At 50.3% G+C, this 16,504-nt stretch overlaps 1 protein-coding gene across 5 annotated transcripts in view; it reads left to right on the top strand.

The window, feature by feature from the left end:
- Positions 1–16,303, top strand: part of LOC137854995 (interferon-induced very large GTPase 1-like) — a 55,229-nt gene extending 38,926 nt beyond the window's left edge. For all 5 annotated transcript variants that reach the window (XM_068679055.1, XM_068679053.1, XM_068679057.1 and 2 more), the window contains one exon: positions 8,828–16,303. In XM_068679055.1, the coding sequence (XP_068535156.1) occupies positions 8,830–16,170 (7,341 nt within the window). In that variant the 5' untranslated portion in view covers positions 8,828–8,829 and the 3' untranslated portion in view covers positions 16,171–16,303. The remainder of the gene's footprint in view (positions 1–8,827) is intronic.
- The last annotated feature ends 201 nt before the right edge of the window (positions 16,304–16,504 follow it).

Here is a 16,504-nt window from a genome sequence, read left to right as displayed (position 1 = left end):
AGGCGCGCCGGTGAAGACCTAAGGGATGGTACGCTAGAATCAGAGGGGCTGTGTGCCAGTGAGGTCCTTCGGTTAGATCCACAAGGTGCTGAGTGTAAGGAGACGCACCTGAAGTGCTTCTACACGAACGCACGCAGTATGAGGAATAAAATGGATGAGCTAGAAGTACTGGCCCAGTCCCGCAACTACGACATCATCGGCATAAGCGAAACCTGGTGGGATGAGTCCTGTGACTGGGGTGTTGCAATAGATGGTTACAGGCTCTTCAGGAGGGACAGGCAGGGTAGGCGAGGTGGTGGGGTGGCGATGTATGTGAAGCAGGGGCTGGACTGTGTGGAACTTCAGGTCGGCGATGGCAAAGTTGAGAGCCTCTGGGTAAGGATCAAGGGACGAACGAATAAAGGGGATGTCGTTGTGGGAGTCTATTACAGACCGCCTGGCCAGGACGATAGCACCGATAAATTATTCTTTACAGAACTAAGAGAGGCCTCGAGATTAACTCCACTTGTCCTTATGGGGGACTTCAACTTGCCAGACGTTAACTGGGAGTGCCACACGGCTGACACGAGCAAGTCCAGGAGGTTCATGAAGCACCTAGATGATAACTTCTTGGTGCAGGTGCTAACGGAGCCAACTAGGAAAGGTGCCCTCCTAGACCTGTTGCTAGAAAGCAGAGAGGGTCTGGTGGCAGATGTGGTGATTGGTGGCCGCCTCGGTCATAGTGACCATGAAGTGGTTGAGTTCAAAATTTACGGTGACAGAAGGAAAAGTGCCACCAAAACCTCATCCCTAGATATGGGGAAGGCAGACTTCAGGCTGCTCGGGGAACTAGTCAGCAAGGTCCCCTGGGAAGCTGCTCTTGAAGGCCTCGATGTCCACCAGTGCTGGTCATTCTTTAAGCGATGCCTCCTAGAAGCACAGGATCAGGCAATTCCTAAATATCGCAAGTCAGGCAGGCGCGGCAGGAGGCCGGCATGGCTGACCAGGAACATTCTTATGGAGATTAGGCGGAAACAGAGAGTGTTTCGCTACTGGAAGGAGGGCCAGGTGACATGGAAAGAATACAGGGATGCTGTTCGTGTTTGTAGGAAGAAAATTCGTGTGGCTAAAGCACACCTAGAGTTGAAGCTGGCTGTGTCTGTGAGAGAAAATAAAAAGGGTTTTTTTAGATATGTGAATGGAAAAAGGAGAACTAAAGAATACATAGGGCCGCTCCTTGATAGGGAAGGTCTCCTCACAGACAATGACATAGGCAAAGCAGAGACGCTTAACGCCTTCTTTGCCTCTGTCTTCAATGCCGATGATGGGCTTCGGGACCCAGGGTGCCCTGAGCTGGAGGACCGGGACGGTGCGGATGACAAACTCCCAACCGATCCTGAACGTGTGCGGGATTTGCTACTCCACCTGGATCCCTACAAGTCCATGGGTCCGGATGGGATTCATCCCCGGGTGCTGAAAGAGCTGGTGGACGTCATCGCGGAACCTCTCTCAATTATTTTTCAACGATCCTGGGAGTCTGGAGAGGTCCCGGTAGACTGGAAGCTGGCAAATGTTGTGCCGATTTTCAAGAAGGGTCAGAAAGAAGACCCTAGCAATTACAGGCCTGTCAGTCTCACGTCAGTGCCTGGTAAAATCATGGAGAAGATGGTTCTCGAACTTATTGAGGCGCACCTGGGGGACAAAGCAATCATTGGTCCCAGCCAGCATGGGTTTGTGAAGGGTAGGTCCTGCCTAACTAACCTGATTTCCTTTTATGGTAAGATCACCCGTATGGTGGACCAAGGGAAACCAGCTGATGTGATTTTTTTGGACTTCAGCAAGGCTTTTGACACAGTTTCCCATAGGATCCTACTGGACAAAATGTCCACCATACAGCTAAATAAAAACATCATACGATGGGTGAGCAATTGGCTAACGGGCAGGGCCCAAAGGGTTATGGTGAATGGGGCTGCGTCAGGCTGGCGGGTGGTCACCAGTGGGGTCCCTCAAGGCTCCATTTTAGGGCCGGTACTTTTCAATATTTTTATAAACGATCTGGATGTAGGAATAGAAGGTATTTTGAGCAAGTTTGCTGATGACACCAAACTTGGAGGAGTTGTGGACTCGGATGAGGGTGGAAAGGCCTTGCAGAGGGATCTGGATAGGTTGGAGAGCTGGGCGATTGCCAACCGCATGAAGTTCAATAAGAGCAAGTGCCGGGTCCTGCACCTGGGACGGGGAAACCCTGGCTGCACGTACAGACTGGGCGATGAGACGCTGGAGAGCAGCCTAGAAGAGAGGGATCTGGGGGTTGTGGTAGACAACAAGTTGAATATGAGCCAGCAGTGTGCCCTGGCAGCCAGGAGGGCCAACCGTGTCCTGGGGTGCATCAAGCACGGCATCGCTAGTAGGTCGAGGGAGGTGATTGTCCCGCTCTACTCTGCGCTGGTGCGGCCTCACCTCGAGTACTGTGTGCAGTTCTGGGCACCACAGTATAAAAAGGACATGAAACTGTTGGAGAGTATCCAGAGGAGGGCTACGAAGATGGTGAAAGGCCTGGAGGGGAAGACGTACGAGGAACGGCTGAGGGCACTGGGCCTGTTCAGCCTGGAGAAGAGGAGGCTGAGGGGAGACCTCATCGCAGTCTACAACTTCCTCGTAAGGGGGTGTCGAGAGGCAGGAGACCTTTTCTCCATTAACACCAGCGACAGGACCCGCGGGAACGGGGTTAAGCTGAGGCAGGGGAAGTTTAGGCTTGACATCAGGAGGAAGTTCTTCACAGAGAGGGTGGTTGCACACTGGAACAGGCTCCCCAGGGAAGTGGTCACTGCGCCGAGCCTGACTGAATTTAAGAAGAGATTGGACTGTGCACTTAGTCACATGGTCTGAACTTTTGGGTAGACCTGTGCGGTGTCAAGAGTTGGACTTGATGATCCTTAAGGGTCCCTTCCAACTCAGGATATTCTATGATTCTATGATTCTAAAATGGTTTGAGATGGAAGACATATTATAGATCATTGTGGTTGTTCTGCTCGAGTGGGCAGCTGAGCTCCACCACAGCCACACTCTCACTCCCCCTCCTCAAAGAGGAATGGGGAGAAAATACGATGAAAAAGGCTCAAAGGTTGAGATAAGGACAAGAAGATCACACAGTAATTATTTGTGAGGGGAAAACAGACACAGCATAGGGAGAGAGTAAGGTTTATTGCTTATTACTAACAAACTAGAGAAGTGAGAAACAAAGGAAAGAAACCAAAAGCACCTTCCCCCCCCATCCACCCTCTTCCACTTCCTCCCCCCCTGCGGTTCAGAGGAACAGTGGGAATGGGGGTTATGGTCAGCCTACAGCACTTCTCCGCCACTCCTTCTCGGTCACTCTCGTCCCCTGTGCTGTGGGGTCCCTCCCATGGGATGCAGTCCTTGATGAACTGATCCGGCGTGGGCTGCCCACAGGCAGCAGCTCTTCCAGAACTGCTCCAGATATGGGTCCGTACCACGAGGTCCATCCCTCGGCAGAAAACTGCTCCAACCTGGCTCCCCCACGGGCAGCAGCTCCTGCCAGGTCACCTGCTCCTGCGTGGTCTCCTCCACGGGCTGCAGCGTGGAACCCTGCTCCACCGTGGTAGTCCATGGGCTGCAGGGGGACATCCTGCTTCACCATGGGCCTAACCACAGGCCACAGGGGACTTCTGCTCCGGTGCCTGGAGCACCTCTCCCCCTCCTTCTTCACTGACCTTGGCACCTGCAAGGCTTTTACAGAGAAATGACTGGCTGACGGGGTGGTGTCTGGACCAGGGATTTTGGTATTTTGATCTTGGGCCGTCCTTTGAGAGGTTGGGTATGTGGGCTATGGACAGACACCAAGTGGGGCGCAATTTTTTTGGGGAGCAAGCTTTCTGGGCTGATTACCAGGGCTTTAAACTAGGTTTGATGGGGGAAGGGAGGGGAGCTAAAGGTGACAGAGAAGGGCTGGGGGAAGTCGATCTGCTCAAGGGTAGGAAGGCTCTGCAGGAGGATCTGGATAGGCTGCACCGATGGGCTGAGGTCAACTGCATGAAGTTCACCAAGGCCAAGTGCCGGGTCCTGCACCTGGGACGCAATAACCCCAAGCAGAACTACAGGCTGGGAGAGGAATGGTTGGAGAGCTGCCAGGCAGAGAAGGACCTGGGAGTGATGGTGGACAGTCGGCTGAATATGAGCCAGCAGTGTGCTCAGGTGGCCAAGAAGGCCAACGGCATCCTGGCTTGTATCAGAAACAGTGTGACCAGCAGGGCTGGGGAGGTGATCGTCCCCCTGTACTCGGCTCTGGTGAGGCCGCACCTCGAGTACTGTGTTCAGTTTTGGGCCCCTCGCTACAAGAAGGACATGGAAGTGCTTGAGGGGGTCCAAAGAAGGGCGACGAAGCTGGTGAGGGGCCTGGAGAGCAAGTCCTATGAGGAGCGGCTGAAGGAGCTGGGCTTGTTCAGCCTGGAGAAGAGGAGGCTCAGGGGTGACCTTATTGCTCTGTATAAGTACATTAAAGGAGGCTGTAGTGAGGTGGGGGTTGGCCTGTTCTCCCATGTGCCTGGTGACAGGACGAGGGGGAATGGGCTAAAGTTACGCCAGGGGAGTTTTAGGTTAGATGTTAGGAAGAATTTCTTTACTGAAAGGGTTGTTAGGCACTGGAACGGGCTGCCCAGGGAGGTGGTGGAGTCACCATCCCTGGAAGTCTTCAAAAGACGTTTAGATGTAGAGCTTAGGGATATGGTTTAGTGGGGACTGTTTGTGTTAGGTCAGAGGTTGGACTCGATGATCTTGAGGTCTCTTCCAACCTAGAAATTCTGTGATTCTGTGATTCTGTGAAGTCATCACTGCTGTCACTGTTGAAGACAGGGAAAAACTTCTCAGCTCTCCCATAGGATTGTCTGAGGGCTCCTCAGAGAAGGTAGCATTCCCAATCCCCTGTCCAGTATCTTCTTCTTGCATCCCCCCAGGAGTAACTGCACCTGCTGCTTCCCTAAAGTGCCTGTACACCAATGCACGGAGCATGGGAAACAAACAGGATGAGCTTGAGATCTGTGTTCGGTCGAGGGGCCACGATCTCAGTACGATCACTGAGACGTGGTGGGACAGCTCGCATGACTGGAACGCAGTCATGGAGGGCTATGTCCTCTTTAGGAAAGGCAGGCTGGGGAAGAGAGGGGGTTGGGCTGCCCTTTATGTGAGGGAGCAATTAGAGTGTACCCAGCTCCAGCTGGGGGAGGGTGAAGGACAAGTGGAGAGCTTGTGGGTGAGAATTAAGGGGTGGGCTGGTATGGGAGACACAGTGGTGGGGGTCTACTACAGGTCTCCAGATCAGGAGGAGGAAGTCAATGAGGCCTTCTACGAGCAGCTGCTAGTAGCCTCACGATCACGAGCGCTGGTCCTCATGGGGGACTTCAATTACCCAGACATCTGCTGGGTAAGCGACTCGGCCAGGCACAAGCAGTCCAAAGGGTTCCTACAAAGTGTTGAGGACAATTTTCTGATGCAGGTGGTGGAGGAGCCGACGAGGCAGAGGGTGCTCCTGGACCTCGTTCTTAGCAACAGGGATGGCCTTGTTAGCGATGTGAAGGTTGGGGGCAGCTTGGGATGCAGTGACCATGAGATGGTGGAGTTCCAGATAGAACTAGGCAAAGGAAGTAAAGCTAAAAGCAGGATTGCTACCCTGGACTTCCGAAGAGCCAACTTTGACCTCTTCTGGGACCTGCTTGGAAGTATCTCATGGGATAGGTTGCTAGAAGGCAAGGGTGCTTGTGAGAGCTCGGCTACATTTAAGCAGCACTTCTTCCATGCTCAGGGTCAGTGCATCCCGAGGAATAGGAAATCGGGGAAGGGGGGCAGGAAGCCCGTGTGGATGAGCAAGGAGTTCATCAATAAGAATAAAAGGAAGAGGAAGATCTGTGAAATGTGGAAAAAGGGCCTGTCCTCTTGGGAGGAGTATAGATGTGTGTGGTGGTTTTACTCAGGTGGGCAGCCGAGCTCCACCACAACCGCTCTCTCACTCCCCCTCTCCTCAAAGAGGAAGGGGGAGAAAATACAACACAGAGAACTCGAGGTTTGAGATGAGAAAGGTTTAATTAAAGGGAAAGGGAATGGGAAGGAAAAACAGAAACAAAAGAAACAATCAGTCCGCGCGGAAGCACAGAGAGAGAGAAAAACCAAATTATTCTCTACTTCCCATCAACGAGCGGTGTTCGGCCACGTCCTGGGAAGCAGGGCCTCAAAACGCGTAGTGGTTGTTCAGGAGGAACAGCCCCCTCCCCCACGAGAGCCCCCCCTTTTATTGCTGAGTGTGACATCAGGTGTTATGGAATATCCCTTTGGTTGGTTTAGGTCAGCTGCCCCGGCAATGTCCCCTCCCCATCACTTGCCCACCCCCAGCCTGCTGGCTCTTGGGGGCTTGGAAGGAGTCCTGATGCTGTGCCAGCACTACGCAGCAATAGACACACCACTGGAGTGATATCAGTGCTGTTCCAGCTACGAGTGCAGAGCACAGCACTGTGCGGGCTGCTGCAGGGAAAAGGTGACTCCAGCTCAGACAGACCCAACACAATGTGTTGTCAGGGCCTGCAGGGACGCAACGAGGAAGGCTAAAGTCCACCTAGAGATGAGGCTTGTAAAAGAGATAAAGGATAATAAGAGGGTTTTTTCAAGTATGTAAACAGCAAGAGGAGGACTAGGGATAATGTGGGTCCCTTGCTGAATGAGGGGGTGTCCTGGTCAGAGGAGACGCTGAGAAGGCAGAGATACTGAATGCTTTCTTTGCTTCAGTCTTTGCTCCAAGGACACTCCCCCCGGACTCCTCACCCCTGACAATAGGACAAAGGGTCTGGGAAATGGAGGGCTCCCCCCTGGTGGACATGGGAGTGGTTCAGGAGTGTCTGAGTGGGCTCAACACACACAAATCCATGGGTCCCAATGGGATGCATCCACGTGTGCTAAGGGAGTTGGCAGCTGTGATCGCCGAACGGCTCTCTATCATCTTTAAAGGTCCTGGAGAACGGGTGAGGTGTCTGAAGACTAGAGGACAGCCAATGTCATTCCGGTCTTCAAGAAGGGCAGGAAGGAGGATTCGGGAAACTACAGGCCAGTCAGTCTGACCTTTGTCCCTGGAAAGGTATTGGAGCAGCTTGTTCTGGATGCCATCTCCAAGCAATTGGAAGAGAAGAAGGCTATGAGGAGTAGTCAGCATGGATTCATTGAGGGGAAGTCGTGCTCGACCAACCTCGTTGCCTTCTATGATGGCATCACCAGCTGGGTAGATGGGGGGAGAGCGGTGGATGTCATCTACCTTGACTTTAGCAAGGCTTTTGGTACTGTCTCCCATGACATCCTGATAGCAAAGCTGAGAAAGTGTGGGATAGAGGAGTGGACAGTAAGGTGGGTTGAGAACTGGCTGAGTGGCCAAGCTCAGAGGGTGGTGATCGGAGGAGCAGGGTCTGGCTGGAGGCCTGTGACTAGCGGTGTTCCCCAGGGGCCGGTGCTGGGTCCGGTCTTGTTCAACATCTTCATCGACGACCTTGATGAGGGAATATTGTCTGCCCTCAGCAAGTACACCAATGACACAAAGCTGGGAGGAGTGGCTGACACACCAGAAGGCTGTGCTGCCATTCAGCGAGACCGGGACTGGCTGGACAGATGGGCAGGAAGAAGCCAAATGAGATTTAATAAGAGCGAGTTTTGGGGCCTGCACCTGGGAAGGAACAACCGCATGGATCACTACAGGATGACCTGCTGGAGAGAAGCTCTGAGGAGAAGGACCTGGGGGTCCTGGTGGACGACAGGTTGACCATGAGCCAGCACTGTGCCCTTGTGGCCAAGAGGGCTAATGGGATCCTGGCATGCATTAAGGGGAGCGTGGCCAGCAGGTCAAGGGAGGTGATCCTCCCCCTCTACTCTGCCCTGGTCAGGCCTCACCTGGAGTACCGTGTCCAGTTCTGGGCTCCCCGGTACAAAAAAGACAGGGATCTCCTGGAAAGAGTCCAGCGGAGGGCCACAAAGTTGATACGGGGCCTGGAGCATCTTCCCTATGAAGAAAGGCTGAGAGACCTGGGTCTGTTCAGCCTGGAGAAGAGAAGACAGAGAGGGGATCTCCTCAGTGTATATATCTGAGGGGTGGGGGACAGAAGGATGTAGCCAACCTCTTCTCAGTGGTTTGTGGGGATAGGCCAAGGGTCAATGGCTGCAAGTTAGAGCCCAGGCAGTTCTGCACTGACATGCGAAAGAACTTCTTCACAGTGGCGGTGACGGAGCATTGGAACAGGCTGCCTAGGGAGGTTGTGGAGTCTCCTTCTCTGGAGATATTCAAGGCTTTTCTGGACGCCTATCTGGGCAGCCTGCTTTGAGGAACCTGCTTTGGCAGGGGGGTTGGACCCGATGGTCTTTCGAGGACCCTTCCAACCCCTACAGTTCTGTCTCCCTATGCTGTGTCTGTTTTCCCCTCACAAATAATTACTGCATGACCTTCTTGTCCTTTTCTCAACCTTTGAGCCATTTTCATCGCATTTTCTCTCCTTTCCTCTTTGAGGAGGGGGAGTGAGAAACCGGCTGTGGTGGAGCTCAGCTGTCCACTCGAGCGGAACCATCACAGCAGCTTATACATGGGTGCTGTTGAAGGCAGCGCCTTGTCCATGGCTATTTGTGTAGCCGTGCCAGTGGTTGCGTGTGTCTCTCTGTCTGTGTCTGCCTATCTCGGGGGTGCCCGAGGCTGGGTTCCAGCAGCAAGGCAAAAGAAATCCCTGAGCCAGGAACTATGGAGAGGCCTCTTCTAAGGGGTGGTGGCCTCCTCTAACCTGATGTAACCAAAGTCTCTTTTCCCCTTCCACAGCCATGGAGTCACAGGAGGAGAGAGCAGATGCTGGGGAAAAGGCACGAATTGCTAAGCAATTGCTGGCAGAAGCATTTGAGAAGGAAGGACTTGATGAAGAATACTGGCTCCCCAAACTGTCAGAGATATTGGGTGTTAAGTCAAGAGATGCTTTGAAACATCTGCAATATGAAGACTGCCTTAAACTGGAGTGCGAAGTACGGTACCCTTGGGAGACCAAGGCAATCCAAAGGCTCCTAGGAATCACAGACAACAAAAGAGCTGTTGATGAAGTACAGAAGCAGCGCTTGGATGTGATGAAGCAGAGACAAGAAGAAGCCAAGTCAATCCTACAGGAGCTGGAAGAAATGCAGAAGAGCTGCAGCCACAGCAAGGAAATGATAAGACAGAAAGAGGAGGCCCTATGGCAAGCCATGGACATTCCCAAGGAGTACTGGGCACCTCCAGAGAAGGCATTGCTGGATGAGCTGGTGAGCATCCGGAAGCAACTGGAGCAGCAGGAGAAGTCCATGGGGAAGAGGGAGAACGTCTCTGATGAGGAGGTCCTGAGGCGGGCATCGGGAGGCCTGGCTCTGCAGGGGATTTACCAAACCAAGAGCCTGGAGGATGTGCTGGCAAAGCGAGAGCAACTCATCAGGGTCCCTGATGGCTTCATGCTTACTGGTCCAGTGCAAGGGTCGCTGCTTGAGAGGAAGGAGTTCTCCTCCTCTGCAGCAGAAGCCACTTTCACCAAGTCCATGGAGCAGCTGGGGTTCAGCATCAATGCTTCTGTCAAAGCTGGGTTCTGGAGGTTCAGTGTTGAAACAGGTGTAGATTACAGCAAGTCCTCACAGTCAGAGGACTCCCGTCGGTCATGCTCCGAGCAGGCGTACATTTGCACCACCAAGTACCAATACATCCCTCTGGCCTCCTACTACTTCCAAATGGACCAGCTTCGCCTCTCAGACGCAGCCCTGCGAGAGCTGCAAGACATCGAAAAGCTTCTGAGCATCACCCAGGAGGCAGACAGGTTCCACCTACTGAAGAGCAGGTGCTCCAGCTTCTTCAGCAGGTTTGGGTCCCACGTGAACCAGGGACCCCTCCACTTTGGGGGAATATTCTGGTGGAAAGCATCTGCCGAAGGTTTCAGGGCAGAGCAATGGGATGAAATGAAGCAACAAACATCTGAAGCACTGAACAGCTACGTCGGGGCTAGCTTCAGCGGCTTCGGTACCAAGTGGGGAGTGAAGGGGGATGCTTCAAACTCCAGCTCACAGGCATCATTTCAGGGAAGAGACAGAAGCAGCACCCACAGAGCAGTTCAGCTCTATGTGACCAAAACAGGTGGCCCAGCAGAGACGGATTCCCTTCCCGAGTGGAAATGCGGGCTTGTGGCCAATAACACAACCTGGTGTGTGATTGACCGGGGCTTTCAGCTGATCCCAGTGTGGGACATAATCCTGTCCAACCACAGCAGCGATTTTAAAGCCTCCCATCAAATGGGCAGCGGCCTCAGGACTGTCTATGAAGCGCTAATGGACCACAGCACCAGTGTGATCTTTGGAGAGGAACTGGCCAGTGCCATAGAAGAGGCCAGAGCTTTCCTGGAGCAAGTGAAGACCTGGGAGGGGACAGTTGATGAAAAGAAACTGCTCACGTTGATAGATTTTAAACAGGGTCTGAATAAGAGAACAAAGAATCACAGTGTCTGGATCAACATATGTCTGTCAGACAAAGCATTGCAGGAGTTCCTGGTGAACACTGTTTCTTTTTGCCAGAGGTCTTCTCCAGAAAACACCACCTACATCAAATCTCTGCTGCAGAGCCTGCTGGATCCTCACATCTATTCTGTCAGGGACTTCCCCAGGGCTTCCTTCATTATGCAATGGGTCTTCCAGAAGGAGCACACACTTCCCAAAACTCCCAGTATTTCCAGTCTTGAAGATCTCAATATAACACTGCTGCAAATGAAGGAGTACATCATGGAAGTCACCTACGCACCGGCAACTTCTGCATCTGCCATTCATGAGGCAAAGATCAAAGCCACCTTCACTGTAAGCCAGTCTGTTTCTTCCTTGCTCCAGTCTCTGCAGCAAAGGGCACAGGAAGACATAGAACTCTTAGTGCTCTTAGTTACAACCAGCACAGGATACCAAGTAGAAAGCGGCACTTTTCAGTGCCTCCTTGGGTGTCCAGAAATTAATTTCATGATAGAGGAAATGCGCGTGGCACATAACGAGTATCAGAGCCTGAAGGAACAGGATGCTTGCAGAGCTCAGGCCTTCCTGCTGCTGACGGGGCTCAACGTAACATCCGAAAACAAGAAGGTGACCCCTGAGCAGAAGAATGACCGCTTAGTTTTCATGAAAGAAAAGATGAAAAACACATGGTCCACAGAGATGAAAGCTCTCCTCGAAAAGCACAGTGCATTCAGAGACTGGGAGATGCTGGAAAGAGATTTGCAATCCTTCATCGATGGGCAAGTGGAGGACACATCTGGCAACCTGAACAAAGACAGTATAATGAAAGACCTGGAAGATGCTTTTCAAGGCATGCAGCCTCCCAGTCAGTGCAATCCCAAATCAGACAGCAGCAAATCCAAAGCAAATCAAACCACTGCAAACCCGGAGTTCCTCAACTTACTTAAGCGCCTCGGGCTGGAAAGGTACTATCCAAGAAAAATGGGTACAGAAGATTTCCACAGAATACACCAGACATCTGTACACGACAGCCAGCCCAGCAAGGACAGCGAGCTACCATTTTACTTCCTGAAAAGGCTCCTGACCGTGGATTACCGGGTGAGGTACCTGACTTGCAAGGAGACAAGTAAGCCAGGAGTTGTTCCCACACCAAACACCTCAGGGGAGGAGCACGAGCCCTTTGATTCCTTTGATGACTTTTTCAGTGACTTGGACAAAGGAGCCCCTGAATCTGCAAGCAGGGAGAGTCATGTGCACCCCATGGACCTCCAGATGGCAATTTTTCATTGTGCTGATGATTTCATGAGACAGTACCTTTCATCCAAGCTCGCTTTCTGCCAGTTTGCACTACCCCTCCTGGTACCAAACCCGGGCACTTCACAGATAGAGTTCCCTCTCTGGTCCCTCAGCCAAATCAAGAAGAGCTGGAAAGGGACGGTGAGATCGGGAGAGGAGACGAGCATTAGCAGTCACAAAAACAAACTCATTTATCAGGCAGAGATGCCCGTCGTGTCCTTCCTCCGCATCGGCAGCTCTCCTTCCTCTTCCAAGTCTCAGCTCCTGAATGCCCTGCTGAGCATGAGAAAACACGACACTTTTTTCCACCGCCATTGCAAAGGCAGCACCAAAGACTGCTTCCTGATGAAAGGTGTTGTGGAGATCTCCTGGTACATTCCACGTGGTAGCGACGATGACAGCTTTAACGGCCCTGTTGCTTTCTGTAACCTGCATGGAGATGCAAGGGATCACGAACCCCAGCTGCAGTTTTTACAGGAGATCTCTGCCGTGAACGTGGTTCTTGTTTCTGAGTCTGATCAGAGTAATGAGAAGAAAGGCAGGAGAATTTTACGTGATCTGTGGGAGTCTCAGAGACCTTTGGTTTGCCTTTTCACTGAGAAAGAGAGCATTGCAGCTGGCCGATCTAGCCAAAACATAAGAATAGGGATCAAGAACAGAAATGAAGCAGAATTAGTGGGTGAGCTGAAAAAAACCATCCGAGACCTAGTGGAAGGGTCGAGCACGCTTGTTAGCCTCAATGCATGCCTGAGCACAGCTCACCAGCACGGCTTCCAAGTCGATGAAGATGCAGAAGCGTGCGTGACAGCCAAAGAAACGGCAATCAAACTGGTGAATCTGTTGAAGAAGGAGAAGTTGTCTGAGATCAAATCACAGCTACTGCCTCTTCAGGGAAAACTGTGGTACCTGTGGTGTAAAAAGGACAAAGAACTCACTCGCTTGCAGGAAAAGAGGAACAAGAGCATAGAGCATCATCGGAGCCAAATTGAATTGGAGAAGTCAGCAATACGAAGAAAGCAACTAGGCAAAGCGTTTCCCCTCAATCAGCTGATGAAAACAGTCCTTGGCTTTCTCCAGTCACAGCCAGACAATACCAAGAAATTCTTTCTGCAGTGGATGAAGATCTTCATGGACGACATCTCCTCTGATCACCTTGATGAGCTGAAGAGAAAGTATCATCACTTCTGGTCTCAAATCCTGGCATTAAAGAAAAGCAATGGAAATAACAACCTGAAAACTCAATTGATGAAGAAATTAGATGCCCTGTCTGATGAAATCAATGATTCGTCCATTGGCCTTGAGCATATTTTGAGAGAGGTGGGGCAGATTTATGAGGCACTGGAATCAACAAACTCCAAAGAAAAATGGTATGTCAAACTACCTGAAATTGCTGCCAATCTGATGCTTTTAGGGTATCCCATTGAGCTGATGGACGGTGATGCTTCTTACATACCACTGCAATGGATTGGAGCCATCTTTGACAGGTTAATTGAGAAGCTAGGGGACAAGCGAGTATTTGTGCTTTCCGTGCTTGGCATCCAGAGCACAGGGAAGTCAACCCTGCTGAATGCCATGTTTGGTCTCCAGTTTAACGTCAGCGCAGGGAGGTGCACCCGGGGAGCGTTTATGCAGCTCATTACAGTGGATGAGAAGCTCCAACAGGATTTGAACTTTGATTACATGCTCGTTGTTGACACAGAAGGACTTCGTGCCATAGAGATGGCCAATAAGCAGTCACTTAACCATGACAATGAGCTGGCCACCTTTGTCATCGGCATCGGCAACATGACTCTGATCAACATCTTTGGAGAAAATCCTTCGGAAATGCAAGACGTCCTTCAGATTGCTGTGCAGGCTTTCCTGAGGATGAAGCAAGTTAATATTTCCCCAGGCTGCCTCTTTGTGCACCAAAACGTGGGCGAAATAACCGCAAAGGAACAGAACATGGAAGGACAAAGACGTCTGCAGGAAAAGCTGGATGAAATGACCGTGACCGCGGCCCAGCAGGAATTCTGTGACATCACCTGCTTCAACGACGTCATCCGCTTTGACATGAACACCCACATTCATTACTTTGCTCACCTGTGGGAAGGAAACCCACCGATGGCACCGCCCAACCCCACCTACAGCCAGAACGTCCAGGAATTAAAGAGCAAAATTCTCCAAGCTGCCAAGAAGGAATCGCACAACAGCGTTTTGAGGCTCTCCAGCCTGAAAGTTCGTATTAGTGACCTGTGGAATGCCCTGCTGAATGAAAACTTTGTTTTCAGCTTCAAGAATTCAGTGGAGATTGCTGCCTACAAGAAACTGGAAACTGCATTTAGTCAGTGGACCTGGCAGTTGAGAAGTCACATCTTAGACTTGCAAATGAAACTGGAAAACAAGGTGCGGAATGGGGAGTTGGGGAAAGTCACCACGGAACACCTTGAAAAACTGGTGCAAGAGAGAAGTGATGCCATCACCAAGAACATGGAAACATTCTTCAGTGAAGACAAAGACCATGAAATACTGATCCAGTGGAAAAGCAGCACGGAACTGAAGCTGAAAGAACTGAGAGAGTCCCTTCTTGTTGAAACGCGAAGGAAGTGTGAGAAACTTATAGAAGTAAAGAAGAGCCAGAGTAAACTGGATGAGAGGAAGTCTGAATATGAAAACGAGCTCCTGAGAAAGAGCAGAGAGTTGGCCCTGTCTCTAAAAGGCCAGAAATTAGGTGAAAGTGAACTGAGAAACCACTTCAATTCTATCTGGAAGCAGTGGGTTACTGAAGTGTCCTCTGCTACTCCCCCTCTGGAAGAGGTGGACATCGATGTGGATATAGAAAATGTCCTTCTAGATCACTTTAAGGAGCCCAAGGTAGATAAACGAATCAGAAAGTTTTCCCAAAAGAATGTCTTTTGTCTTGACATAGAGAAACACGTGTCTAAGAAAAAAGGCTTCCGCATCTTTTCTAAGAGTTTGGACGATGCCGACGTGAACAATATGCACCACATTACAGAGAGCATCATAATGCGTGTGAAGGCAAACATTGAGAAGAAGGAAAGGGACAAAATGGATTACAGTCGAACTTTTATTCATGAAATACTAAATGAAGTGAAGGAAGGTATGAACTCTGTCCCTACAACTGCAAATTACAGTTTTAATAAAGATTACAGAATGGAATTATCACTGTACCTGTGCAGAATGGCAGCAGAAAGGTTTAAAGACATGCATGCAGCGTTCAGGAAAGCAAATGATCCAGTCATCTACCTGGAGAGCAAGAGAGAAGACTTCTTCAAATGTTTCCAGATTTCCTGCCAAGGAGCCTCTAGTATCACAACATTTGCTGATTTCCTGTGCAGAAAGATTGCCCCGGCTCTTCGACACGCCATCTATGAGAAGACAGCTCTTGACATAGCTCGAGACGTGAAGGATAAAATTCCAGATTTCAGAGGCAATAGATCCACTCTGGAAAATTACATGCTGAAATACCTAGCAGAAGAAGAAAATTTTGAAAATTTCATGTATTACCTTAATGCCCCAGGAGAGTTTTTAAATAATTACATTAAGACAAAAGTTGAGACATACTGTTTAGATAAGAACAGAAGGCTAGAGATGTTTTTAAGAGACTCCCTCTCTCGTTACTATGAAAACATTCAGTCAGCAGTTTTTGCATCAACCATGGTTGTCAAAGACAGAAAAGACAGAAAAGATAAAATCTCTCTTTGGCTGGATGAATTCTGCAGAGCACTCGGAGATGTGCTAAGCTTGCCCAGGAGCGACCTGAAGGGCATTGAACATCAGGAGATAACAGACATAGAGTTCCTGAATAATGCCATGACAGAAGCACTGTCTCCCGTTATTGATGATCTCAGGAAAGAGTTTGAAGAAGCTCGTATGAGCTCCTTTGAAAGGCAGCCTCACACAATAGTGGCTGAGCAGTTTGCAGGGTGCCAGGAGCAGTGTCCATTTTGTGGGGCTGTTTGCACTAACACTATGCCAAACCATGACGGAGACCACCAGGTTGTCTTCCATCGTCCACAATTTTTGGTAGGATGCAAATGGTATAAAAGGAGACTATTTAAATGGCATAAAACAGACAACTTTAAAATTGATATTTGTTCTAGCAGTGTTTCAAGTGACTGCTTATTCAGGATTGGTGAAGACAGATCAATCCCCTACAAGAAATACCGGGATGCGGGACATCCCTATTCCACTTGGAACATTCCTCCTGATCCATCCATGCCAGCATACTGGAAATGGTTTGTGTCTTCTTTCAGGACACAGCTAGAACAATACTACAATGGGAAATTTCATGGCAAAGGAGAAATCCCTGCTTCCTGGAAGACAGTTACAAAGCAGAATGCACTCGCTGAACTGGAGAAATGGTAGGCTAGGTTGGTATGAAGGAAAAACTGCAAGTGCTTTGCATTTTAGAAGAACATAATACGAGGATAACCACAAAATCTTCTTGTAATGATTATGACTTTTAACATGTCAATAAAACAAAATGTAATTGCTGCAATATTGGGTGAACTAAGGAGTGCTTCTCATGCTGCTGCTCAGCGATTCCCTTGCTGTGTGATAAAGTCAAAGTCCTCTTCCTTTTTTGCCATAAATATTTACACCAGCTTTGTCTTAAAGCAAACTAGAAAAATATTCCGGTAGCAAGCAGTCATACCGCCAAGATCAAGACCAAGTGCCAGATGAAGAGCAAAGGCAGCAT

This window comes from Anas acuta, chromosome 3 (genome assembly GCF_963932015.1).
Source record: "Anas acuta chromosome 3, bAnaAcu1.1, whole genome shotgun sequence".
NCBI classification, from domain to species: Eukaryota; Metazoa; Chordata; class Aves; order Anseriformes; family Anatidae; genus Anas; species Anas acuta.
Note: the sequence above shows the minus strand (reverse complement) of the source record. Positions and strands in the feature narration are given on the sequence as shown.